A 12055-nucleotide genomic window follows, 5' to 3' on the forward strand; every position below is an offset into this window, starting at 1 on the left:
CATGTCTGGCATAAAATGGCAGTCAGTCAGAAAGGCCAGTGTGAGTTGGATCTGTATAAGCAAAGGGATTGTATAACAAACAACAGTAAAGTAGGATGCCCTAAATAGGAATGAATGAATAAGCCATACACCAAAATGAGTGCAAAATAAGCCTAATAGCAGTCAGATTGGAAATCACAATAGTTTAAAAAATATCGTTAAAAAATCCAAATAATTTTCTTATAAAATCTTTCTTTCCAGAAGTGCCATTACATTTTCCCCGTGTGTTTTAAAAGCATATATACTTACAGCGGGTTTTTAAAAAGGAGCCAGAGCTTAACTTATGGATATTCAAAACAATTTATTCATTGTTCCCTATGCTGAGGCAAGCTCCAGGCTAATGGAGAGTCAGGACCTGTTGGAAACAAGATGATGAATGAACTGGATGCGTTTGCTCTAAGCCTGAAGTGCCAATAGAACAGTCCCTCTGCTCACTGGCTCCCCAACATCCATGACTAAGCATGTATGCCTTCCTGCCTGGAGGGTATTCTTATTAGCCCTACATCATTGTGGCAGGGTTGCATTTTCAACCCCACGGTCATCTTTTGGGCTTAGAGAAATAGCACATATATAAATTATAAATTACATTTGCTTAAGCACCTGAGTTGTAAGTGGTCCTGTGACGTGTGACTTTGCTAACCATCTACTCCAAATGCCAAAATCCAGTGAAGCATAAGCAGTTCCATGCACTGGTATCCAAATGGTAGAGACATTAAGTGTTTACTAGTGACAAGTTACATGATATTGTTAACTAAGGAAAGGGCAGGCAAGACCCGCCCTCTTTTACTTCTACTGTGACTTGTTTGAGGAGGGGAGAAAGCAAATGACAGCAATCCCCCAAATGTAATTTGGTGTGTGTAGTCATGCAGGAAAGTAAGCAATTTTAAAGGCTGTGTGTCTCCGCAGCACATCTAATCGTCAGCCACTGGAAAGAGTACTTATGTTTCAGGGTGAGAAGAGTTGGGTGGCATTGAGGGTGATGGGTAATTTGTATCTCATTTTTGTCTTGTGGCAGCAGATAGGTCAGAAAGTTACAGGAGGGAACTCCCGGAGCGCAGTGGGTCCCGCTGCGTTTACAAAAACGGGTAGGTCAGAAATCCTGGGGTCCGAATGAAGCCCTTTATGGAGGTATCGAATTCTTCTGTTAATGAGATTTCATGATGTGACCCCTCCTAGACAGTCAAATATCTAGGACCGTCGAACACGTTTTTTAAGAAGAGAAAGACCTTGAATTTCCCCCTGAAAACTTTATAGGGAATGAAACAAGCCTTCCAAAATCAAAGTTGGACAATTCTGATGTTATACACAGCACGGCGAATGTTTGTGTCAAACACTCGTATTTATAAGTTCACTGTAAGTTTTTTTTTCTTTAATAAAAGTAATGGTAAAAGAAAGTCACCTTTACATTTGTATAAAGTTCTCTTCACCCAGAAGTGGTAAAAGAGGACACACGAACACAGTTAAAGTACGCAGGCATTTCCAACATTCTCTCTGCTCCACTGCTGAGATGGTTGTGAGATGCGTCGCAAAACTTAAATGTTACGTCAAAAAGCCCTCCGAGAAGCGGGCGAGGCTTCGCGCTTTATAAATTCTAGGGGTGGGACAGCAGCGGGGGAAGGTGCTCCCAGACTTGTTTTCAAGCAGGGAACATTGACATCGCCAGCGTTTTCCAGCTTCCCAGGAATGTGGCCGCTGCGCGCTGCGCCCAAAGGCGTCCCACAGCAGAACCCGGAGACCGATCGCTTTGTGAGCGCCAATCTCCGCAGCCTTTGGGCTGACGCTGCGCCGGGCGCCTGCCCCCTGCTCGGCCTCACTCACCCCTCCTCCTCTAGTACAGTGGCTGCACGACCCTTACATGGCGAGGACCCCTCGCTTTTCCCCTCCTTTTCTTAGTAGGTCCCCATCTCCAGCCCATTCATCGGCAGCCACTACATTTGAACTGAATCTCTATCCTTCCTTTTTAAAAACAAACACAGCAGGGCGGAGAAAAGGAAGGCAGGAGATTTATCTCCAGCTTCAGAGCAGCCGCCTTGGGCTATTATCCATCTGACACCAGTGGGTGGGGTGCAATCTGACACCTCCCTTCCTTTCCAGAAACGTGAGTGGAGCTGGCGCCCCCTTCGATTTGGGGGAGGGGAGACGGGGGAGAAGGTCCGCACTTCCGTCCTCGGGGCTTTCTCCCCAGGAGACCCGGTACCGGTGGTGAGCGGTGCTCTCGCTGCGCCGCTCCCAGGTTTGGTGCCTGGAGAACTCCACGTTCTGCTTTCTCCTGCTCCTGGCTCCACCCCAGCTCCAGACCTGGCTTCCCTCCCGCCCTACCCGTCCGGGCCGCCCCCTTCCCGCTGCGTCTAGCGCGAGCGTGCGGGGACACCTCCGCGCCTGCCCTGGGCCCAAGGCTGGGCTGAGAATATCAAGAGCCCCTCTCCGGCGGGTCATGGACAGCCGACCCTGTGGTTGTCCCCTTAGCTCCCTGAGCTCAGCTGGGAATTCGCTCCCACCCTAGCCGCTCAGCCCTTGGAAGGCCCTGGGCGCTGCGCGCTCCGTGTCCCCGCTTTGTAGCGAGACTGGCACCTCGGGGGAACCTGGAGCTTGGAGACATTCTTGCGCCTAGCCAGTCAGAGGAGTGGGCGCAGCAGCCAAGTGGCGGCCAGACGCGTAGCTTCAGAGGCCCGGATACGGCGACGGTGCACGGGGGCGCAGCCCGGGTGCCCAGCTCCAGCGCGGGAGGAAGTCCCTCTCACTGAGCCGAGAGCGCGAGGGACGCGCCCTGGGCGCACGCCCAGGAGGCCTCCTCCCCAGCCCTCGGGACCGTCCTTAGGGCGCGAGGAGGAGCTTGCTGGAGACTTCGAGGCTGTCCAGAGCCTGGGAGCGGGAGCGCGGCATCTCCTGCCTCAGCTGGGAAGGGGGAGTGGCGCTGGCCGCCGGAGCTGGGCACCCAGCGAGCGCCTGACCTTCCTCCTCCTCTTCCTTACCCTTTTCGTGACTTAGGCTCTGGGAGAAAGTTCTGGCGACCGAAGGAGCCCTCCGTCCTCACCCCTTTTCCTAGAAGGCTGGTGATGGATCTCCTGCTTCTGCCCCTACCGGGGCACTTGGAGCGCGCTGGTGGCGCGTGAGCCGGGAACTGCCCTCCACCGGCCTCGGCGAGCCTTGGCCCGACCCCGTCTGGCAGCCTCGCCTGAGCCCCCTTGTTTTCTGCGCCCCAAAGCGCTAGCAGTTCCGAGAGGGTGGCCCTCAGGCACAGCCACGCCGAGATGTCCGCGCAGAGCCTACTCCACAGCGTCTTCTCCTGCTCCTCGCCGGCCTCGGGCAGCGCGACCTCGGCCAAGGGCTTCTCCAAGAGGAAGCTTCGCCAGACCCGCAGCCTGGACCCGGCTCTGATCGGCGGCTGCGGGGGCGAGGCGGGCTCAGAGGGCGGCTCGCGGGGGGCCACCGGGGGCCGCGTCTGCTCCCCGCTGTCCCTGGCCGAGGGTCTCGGCTCTCGCTTGGCGTCCTCTCCGCGGGGCCCGCCTCCCCGGGTCAACCGACTCCCGTCCCCTAGACCCCTCTGCTCGTCCTTCTCCACACCCAGCACCCCGCTGGAGAAGTCACCTTCTGGCAGCTTCCACTTTGACTATGAGGTCCCCCTTGGTCGCAGCGGCCTCAAGAAGAGCATGGTATGGGACCTGCCTACAGTCCTAGCCGGGCCGGGCAGCGGCCGCAGCACCATCCTCTGCTCCTCCGCGGGAGGCCCCAACGGCATCTTCGCTTCTCCCAGGAGGTGGCTCCAGCAAAGAAAGTTCCAGTCCCCACCCGACAGCCACGGCCAACCCTATGTCGTGTGGAAGTCTGAGGTAGGGTCCGGTGCCTCGTGTCCTCATGGCCCAAGGCTGGACACCTGGGCAGTTCTTTAATTCCTTCTCAGTTACAGAGCCAGGGACCCACTGAGGGGTTTTCCTGGTGTGGCTGTTCCTCTTTGGCTGGTTAAATGGTGTCTGCAAATGGGACGTCCCTAGTGGCCACCCACACGTGTCTTCTTAGGACTTCTTGGCTCCCCTTTGGAGCAGTGGTAGGAGCTAGAGGAAGAGGTGCTTTCCTTTTTGTGCTGCAGGTGATTTTCAAGGGTCATCTTATTCCTTCACCCAATGTTGATATTTTTTTGGAACTCAAATGATCTATTTCCAAGCTGTTTGTCAGGATTGGAGGAAATATATTTTGAAATGTTTCTGCCATCTGGTTGTTTTACAGAGAATTCAGGAACATTATTCTCGAGGGTGTTGTTGATATGTGTGTGTGTGTAGGTCTGTGTGTTTGGGGGAGTAACTACTAGAATTCTCTAGTTTTGATCTTTTCTTCTCCCTAAAGGTCTGATTTAAGAGATCTATGGTACTGAGTACTAGTTTAATCCTGGAGAAAAAAAAAATCTCTGCTTAAGGCTATGAAAGATCATGGAAATATGCCCAGATTCCACTAAGGGGTACTAGTAGTGAAATATACATGAATCAGGAATCGTTAGTAAATAGGGAGCTCAGAGGGAGGTATTTGGTACCTTTAAAAACGTTTGCTCTCTGGTTTAGAAGAGTGGAGAACAGAGCTAATGGGAAACTGTTGTTGATGGGTACTTGGAAAGCTGCATGCTTTTAGAGAATAAATACTAGTTGTTTTAAAAATGAACAACTCCTAATCTCTTTCAGTCCACAAACTCTATAGATTTGCCTTGGATCTGTTTCCATAAGGAGAGATTCCATCCATTGTAATTAAATGTTTTAAAGTACAGTTAGAATTACAGAAATGAAATGAAATACCATGTAATTGCTGGAGATTTAGACTAAATAAAGGAAACACAACCAAGAAAAACAGCTAGAAAATAGTATCCAACATCATACCTTGCTCTGTTAACGTGAGTGACTGTGGAATTTTGGCTTTTATTAGACTGCCTTAGAAAAATCAGCAGTATTTATCAGAAATACTCGCATCACATATTAGTAAAATATTAGTTACTGTGTCAAAGTAACTGCTGCTGTTGGGTGGGGAGCATGGATTACAAAAACTAACAAACACTGCTGACTGTTCTGCCCATTTTCTTGAGGAAGATAGGCAGTAGAGAGAAAAGTCAAGTAGGAAGCAAGAGATTCTCTCCAAACCAGGGAACTTAGCATTAGAAAGAGGGTCAAGAATAAATGTTGAATTTCTGTTGGTCTTTAGAAGGGCCTGGATTCCTACTCTATATCAGAAGCACACATTATCAGATCAATCTGTAGGAGTTGAGAGAACTGCAAAAGCAAGCCAAGTTCTTGGACTGGATAGCCACTGACATTCATGTTTCAACCAATTACATCACTAAGAACGTCTCTGCTTTTCTTAGCAACTGTACATACTTGGAATATAGTATATAGATGCTGTTTGTTGCTCTTATGACCGAAAGGCAGTCTACTGTAGATGATCACAACTGGTTAGAAATTTTCTTCTTATCCATTAAAATTTCATAATTAATGGACAAGTACCTGAACTTCATCAATACTGGGTGGCTTCAAACTGTTTTGTGCAGTGTAGGGGCAGTCTGCAAGCTCACCTACCATGACTTTCACCTCTTTTCAGTGGTTAAAACTAAGTACATAGCCATCTAGCAAAAGAACAAAATTTTCTCATAAAATGTTCGTGTGTGTGTGTGTGTGTGTAATCCCTTTATTCTTGAGGCAGACATGGAATGACTGGATGGAATCCTGGCATGAAGGTCCAAGGCTGGTTTTGTTTAATAGAGTCCCAGATATCCTAACGTAACCCCAGGGTCTGGAATTTAATGGCTTGGGTTACCTTTCAAAGGTTTAATGCCCTGGAACCCTCTCAAAAACCAAGGAAATTCGTCCTATTGAGCACTGCTTGTCCTTCTCGTTTGGAAGCAAGCTAGGTCCTTTGTCCTAAAAGAGAATCTTTACTAATGATGCCAAAAGTCCGGCAAATGAACACCTTGCAAGGTTACTTATGGGCCCTGGAGGGGAGATTTGGATCGTACAGACTTGGTTCTTATGCTTTCCCTGGTTGCTCTGGTCCAGGGTTTCTCTGCCTCTGCGCTGTGGACAGTTGTGGCTGAACGATTCTTTGCTTTGGACACTGTCCTGTGCATTGTAGGAAGTTCAGCAGCATCCTGGGCCTCTACCCACTAGGTGCGAATAGCAGCCTCCCCACCAGTGTGACAATGAAAAGTGTCTGCAGGCACTGCTGGATGTCCTCTGAGGGTCAAAACTGCCCCAGCTGAGAACTACTGCACCAGTGAGTTGAATGTAGCCCCCCCATGATGGCCATCTTGACAGCCCACAGAGTGCTTTCAGCTGGCAGAAAGTTTCCTCGGGGACGTCTTCCCATTCCAAAAGCATGTGGATCCCTCTTGAGTGTTGCGTGCAGATTCCACGGATCTCTTATGGTTTTTTTCAGCTTTTCAGTTTCTCTTCCATTGAATCCATAGGCAAACCTGAGAATTCACCTTCGTTCAGGTGTAGCCAGTAATGGATCACATCCACTTCTACTTAGTTCTTTCAGCAGATTCTCTGGTTTTAAACTAAATTGTTCGTACAAGGGCACCTGCTCCCAAGACTCACATAAATGCCTGTAGCTCTATGCCTTGTGCTCACTCAAAGCTCACAAATGGCATTTTTATGGCCTAAAACCAGGAGGTGTTAGACAAAGTCAGCTACAACTCAGTATTTCCTTACTGCGTGTTTTAGGATTGCTTTAACAAAAACTGATTCATGGACATGCTGAGTAGAATATCTATTGAGTAGAAAAAGGGAGAAGACGAAGGGATAAATGGTACATGGTAACACAATTGGTATATACTTCTCAACTTTGTTCTTAGCAGCCAGGCTCTGTCCTTGACTCGGATCATAAACAAGGGAGTAAGGTCTCATTCTAACTCTGGGGTTCTCCTAATTCTTTTGGATCAGAGCTGAGATTATGCTCATAGCTGACATAGAGTTTGCCAGCCTCGATAACCCATAACTAAAATTATTTCTCTCTTCATGACTTCTTTTCTTCATTTATGCCCCAAGAACTTCTTGAGCACAAGCATTTCTCTATGTACCAGGAATGCAGAGAGGCTAAAATATGGTGTCGCCCCTTAAAGAGTCTAAGGAGGCGAATGGATGAGTCAACCAATAGCTGCAGTGCAGAGGGTCAGCACAATCAGGGACTGGGGGATGTGATTCTCCGTGCTTTGGGGAGTCCTGAAAGGCTTCACTGTGCAGAGAACACTTGAACTTGATCTTCAAGGGTGACTGCCACTTAGAAGAAGAAGGGAAGTGATTCCTTGATGAAATAGAAAGGAGTGGACCTGCAAAGGCACAGAGGTGTTGGTGACGCTAGAGTTTCCAACAAAGAGGACTTAGAGGGGCTTAAGTGCAATAATTTGTTTGGAGGAGGAGGTTAAGATATATGCGGTTTAATGTATGTAGCAACCACATGGCTTTTTATATAACAACCTAATGAAACCAGAAATTAGACACCTGTTTGTGGAATAATAAGTAACTATAGGCTCAGGTAGAAATGGCAGGAGGACCAAAGCACCTCTTGACATCAAATCTGCAGGGAAGTGAAAGGATGTATTGATAGAGTGTTTTTGAAGTTAGAAGTTTGGTGTGCCTGGAGCATAGGCTGTATCTCACTGTGTGTTGGATAATAGTATTCAACAGGTTGGGTAGCATTAATTATGAAGAGCCCCACTGTGCATGTCTCAGGAGTTTGGACTCTGTTTTGTAGAGCAGTGCTTCTCAACCTGGAGACAGTTTGTTCCCAGGGGACATTTAGCAATGTCCAAAGACAGTTTTGGTTGTCACAACTGGGGGTGGTGACGTTATTACCTTCATTTTGCAGCTGTAACAAATTACCCCAAACATATGGGTTTGAGTAACACAAATTTATTATCTTATACTTGTGGAGGTCAGAAGTCTGAATTAGGTCTCCTTGGGCTAAAGTCAAGGTGTTGGCAGAGCTGTGTTCCTTCTGAAGGCACTAGGGTCTGTTTCCTTTGCTTTTCCAGTGTCCCCCTGCCTCCATCTTCAATGCCAGCCATGTTGCATCTCTTTGAGTCTTCTTCCAGTCATTTCTTCCTCAGGCTCTCTTAAGGGTGCTTGTGATTACATAGAGCTCACCTGGATAATCCAAGATAATGTCATTTTTTTAAACATCTTTATTGGAGTATAATTGCTCGACAACAGCGTGTTAGCTTCTGCTATATAACAAAGTGAATCAGCTTTACTTATACATATATCCCCATATCTCCTCCCTCTTGTGTCTCCCTTCCACCCTCCCTATCCCACCCCTCTAGGTGGTCACAAAGCACCGAGCTGATCTCCCTGTGCAATCTCATTGTTTTAAGGTCAGTTGATTAGCAACCTTTAATTCTACCTGCAGCCTTAATTCCCACTTGCCGTGTAAGCTAACATATTCACAGGTTCCAGAGATTAGGACGTGGGTATCTTTGGTGGGACATTATTCTGCCGACTAACAGGGGAGGTGCTAGTGGCATCTAGTGGGGGAGAATCCAGGGACGCTGCTAAACACTCTACTAGGCACAGGACAGCGCCCACAGCAAAGAATTATCTGGCCCTCAATGTCAATAGTGCCCAGGCTGAGAAACCCTGCGGTGGAGAATGGGGTAAATTGGTGATTTTTAAGCCTGAGTGTGTAACAAGATTGGATATGTGTTTTAGAGAGATCACTCTAGTGTCTGTTGGGGCAATGAATCAGTAGCGTGAAACAAGCAGGAGGACAGATACTCAGAGGAGGTAGGCATGGGGAAACCACGGCAAGCATCCTGCAAACAAATGGGAATTGCCATAGAAACATAATACTTCTGTATTTCTTACTTTTCCACTTTAGCAAATTGTTTTCTTGCACTGTTGAACTACTTCGAATAGGTTGGCGTCTGTAGACCACTGGTTTTCAACCAAGGGGTGGGTTTGCAGCCTGGACACATTTGGCAATACCTGTTGGTGTTTTCAGTTGCCAGAGTTGAGGCAGGGGGTGTGTGCTACCGGCATCTGATGGATAGAGGCCAGGGATACTGCTAATTGTTCTGCAGTGCACGGGACAGACTGCCACAACAAATGATTATCCTGCTCAGCTTTTCAGTAGCACCGAGGTTGAGAAACGCTATATAATTTATTACTTTATACAAGAAACTGAATTCTAGGTTTTGCTTTCCGGTACCACTTTCTCTCATGTTTCTGGCTTTACTCTGTCATTTTTTCTTTTTTCCAGGTATATGTCAACCAAGACTTTGAATTGGAAAAAATACCTTTTTGAAAGGTATAGAGGATAGGACAAAATATGGGGTGTCTCAATATATGTGTAAGAAAGAATTGAATTGTAAATATGTAATGACAGAAACTGGAATTAAAATTTAAAACATGGGCAGAGAGGAATATTGTGATTAAAAATAGAGGCTCACCCATGTCACCAAAGAGGAAGTAATTAGAGTAAGACAGCTTCAAACAGGAAATTGACAAAGGGCATTTTACAAGGAATTATGTCTGAAAACAACATAATGGCCTAAGAATTTATAACTTAGGAAAATAGTTATTCAGTTTTCATATGCTTTCTCTTGGAGTATTTCTCTGCTACAATTCATTTCATTTCTAAGGTAATTTTTATTTTTACTAAAAAAATTTTTTAACATCTTTATTGGAGTGTAATTGCTTTACAATGGTGTGTTAGTTTCTGCTTTATAGCAAAGTGAATCAGCTATACTTATACATTAATCCCCATATCTCTTCCCTCTTGCGTCTCCCTCCCTCCCACCCTCCCTATCCCACCCCTCTAGGTGGTCACAAAGCTCCGAGCTGATCTCCCTGTGCTGTGTGGCTGCTTCCCACTAGCTATCGGTTTTAACATTTGGTAGTGTATATATGTCCATGCCACTGTCTCACTTTGTCCCAGCTTACCCTTCCCCCTCCCCGTGTCCTCAAGTCCATTCTCTAGTAGGTCTGCGTCTTTATTTCCGTCCTGCCCCTTGGTTCTTCATGACCTTTTTTTTTTTTTTAGATTCCGTATATATGTGTTAGCGTACGGTATTTGTTTTTCTCTTTCTGACTTACTTCACTCTGTATGACAGACTCTAGGTCCATCCACTTCACTACAAATAACTCAATTTTGTTTCTTTTTATGGCTGAGTAATATTCCATTGAGTATGTGCCACGTCTTCTTTATCCATTCATCTGTCGATACACACTTAGGTTGCTTCCATGTCCGGGCTATTGTAAATAGAGCTGCAATGAACATTGTGGTGCATGACTCTTTTTGAATTATGGTTTTCTCAGGGTATATGCCCAGTAGTGGGATTGCTGGGTCGTATGGTAGTTCTATTTGTAGTTTTTTAAGGAACCTCCATACTGTTCTCCATAGTGGCTGTATCAATTTACATTCCCACCAACAGTGCAAGAGGGTTCCTTTTTCTCCACACCCTCTCCAGCATTTATTGTTTGTAGATTTTTTGATGATGGCCATTCTGACTGGTGTGAGGTGATATCTCATTGTAGTTTTGATTTGCATTTCTCTAATGATTAATGACGTTGAGCATTCTTTCATGTATTTGTTGGCAATCCGTATATCTTCTTTGGAGAAATGTCTATTTAGGTCTTCTGCCCATTTTTGGATTGGGTTGTTTGTTTTTTTGATATTGAGCTGCATGAGCTGCTTGTAAATTTTGGAGATTAATTTCTAAGGTAATTTTTAACCTAAATAGAGAATAATATGAAGACAAGTTCTTCTCAGATTGAATTGAGCTTCCACCAGAATTTTGGGATTTGAGGGTTGGCAAGAGCAGATTTTAGACTCTAAAAGGACCTTGGGTAGCATCTAGTTGCAACCTCCTTACTTTATAGTTAAAGACAGGGACTGAGGGCTTCCCTGGTGGCGCTGTGGTTGAGAGTCCGCCTGCCGATGCAGGGGACACGGGTTCGTGGCCCGGTCCGGGAAGATCCCACATGCCGCGGAGCGGCTGGGCCCATGAGCCATGGCCGCTGAGCCTGCGCGTCCAGAGCCTGTGCTCCGCAACGGGAGAGGCCACAACAGTGAGAGGCCCGCGTACTGCAAAAAAAAAAAAAAAAAAAAGACAGGGACTGAAAGGGTTAAGCCCAAACTCAGACAACAAGCTGAGGGCAGAACCAACCCTGAAGTCCTCCTTGACTCTCAATATTAACTGCAAAACTTCTGGAAAAAGTAAGCGACCATGAACATCTAGAACCTTGGCAATCTGTTTTCTATCCCCATTACTTAATGAAACAATTTTCTCAAAGGTGCCCAAATCCGTGGACTTTCTTCGACCTCCTTTGGCTGGACTTCTGGGCAGAACTGACAGCACTGTTCTGCACAGTCCCCCACCCCCTTTCCCCACCACTCACAGAAGAGTCTCAGCTCCCTCCCCGTTGCCTGCTTCTTAGTCTGTAATGTCTCTTCCTGCTCTTCTGTTTCTGTGCTTGTCGTCCATGCATCCCTACATTCAGATCATTCTCCCTTCATGATCTCGTTCACTTTTGCAACTTCAGCTATCATCCCTCTTGGGGACACTCGTAACTCTGTGTGCTTGAGCTCCTAACATCTATTTCTGATTTCTTGCAAGACATCTGCTCACGATGCCCACTGGGCTCCTCCTAGTCTACGTGACTGAGGCAGAACGAATCAGTCCCCCTTTCCTCAGAGCACACTCCATTTTCTGTATTCCTTATTTCTGGTTGGTGTCACCATTCTTAGGCCGGCTTAGTTTTACCAGGCCAGAATGTCTTCAGTTTTCCCCCTCTTTTTTTTTTTTTTCTCCTGTCATCTCCAATAAGTTATCAAATCCTGTTGTGTTTACTTCTCATTCGCTCCATTCTAGAAAGGATTTGAAGAGGAATGTGGCCAAGTTCTTACATCTCTCTCCAGCTGTTCCTTCTCGTTGTCACTGCCTAGTTTGGGGCCTCATTTGCTGTGGCCTCTGCTTGGTCACCCTGCCTTCAGTTTCCCCTCTTCCCATCTGGCTTATGGACTTTCTACTCCAAAGACACAA

The 12055-nt window shown here is 46.8% G+C and overlaps 1 protein-coding gene across 1 annotated transcript in view; it reads left to right on the plus strand.

Annotated features, from left to right (window-relative positions):
- The first annotated feature begins 1473 nt into the window (after positions 1 to 1473).
- The window catches only part of ARHGAP6 (Rho GTPase activating protein 6), a 489643-nt gene continuing 479061 nt past the window's right edge, over positions 1474 to 12055 (plus strand). Inside the window, exon 1 of the mRNA XM_029240473.1 lies at positions 1474 to 3869. Within this exon, the coding sequence (XP_029096306.1) occupies positions 3291 to 3869 (579 nt within the window). The 5' untranslated portion in view covers positions 1474 to 3290. The remainder of the gene's footprint in view (positions 3870 to 12055) is intronic.

Source organism: Monodon monoceros, unplaced genomic scaffold (genome assembly GCF_005190385.1).
Source record: "Monodon monoceros isolate NGI ecotype Baffin Bay Population unplaced genomic scaffold, NGI_Narwhal_1 Super_Scaffold_22, whole genome shotgun sequence".
NCBI classification, from domain to species: domain Eukaryota; kingdom Metazoa; phylum Chordata; class Mammalia; order Artiodactyla; family Monodontidae; genus Monodon; species Monodon monoceros.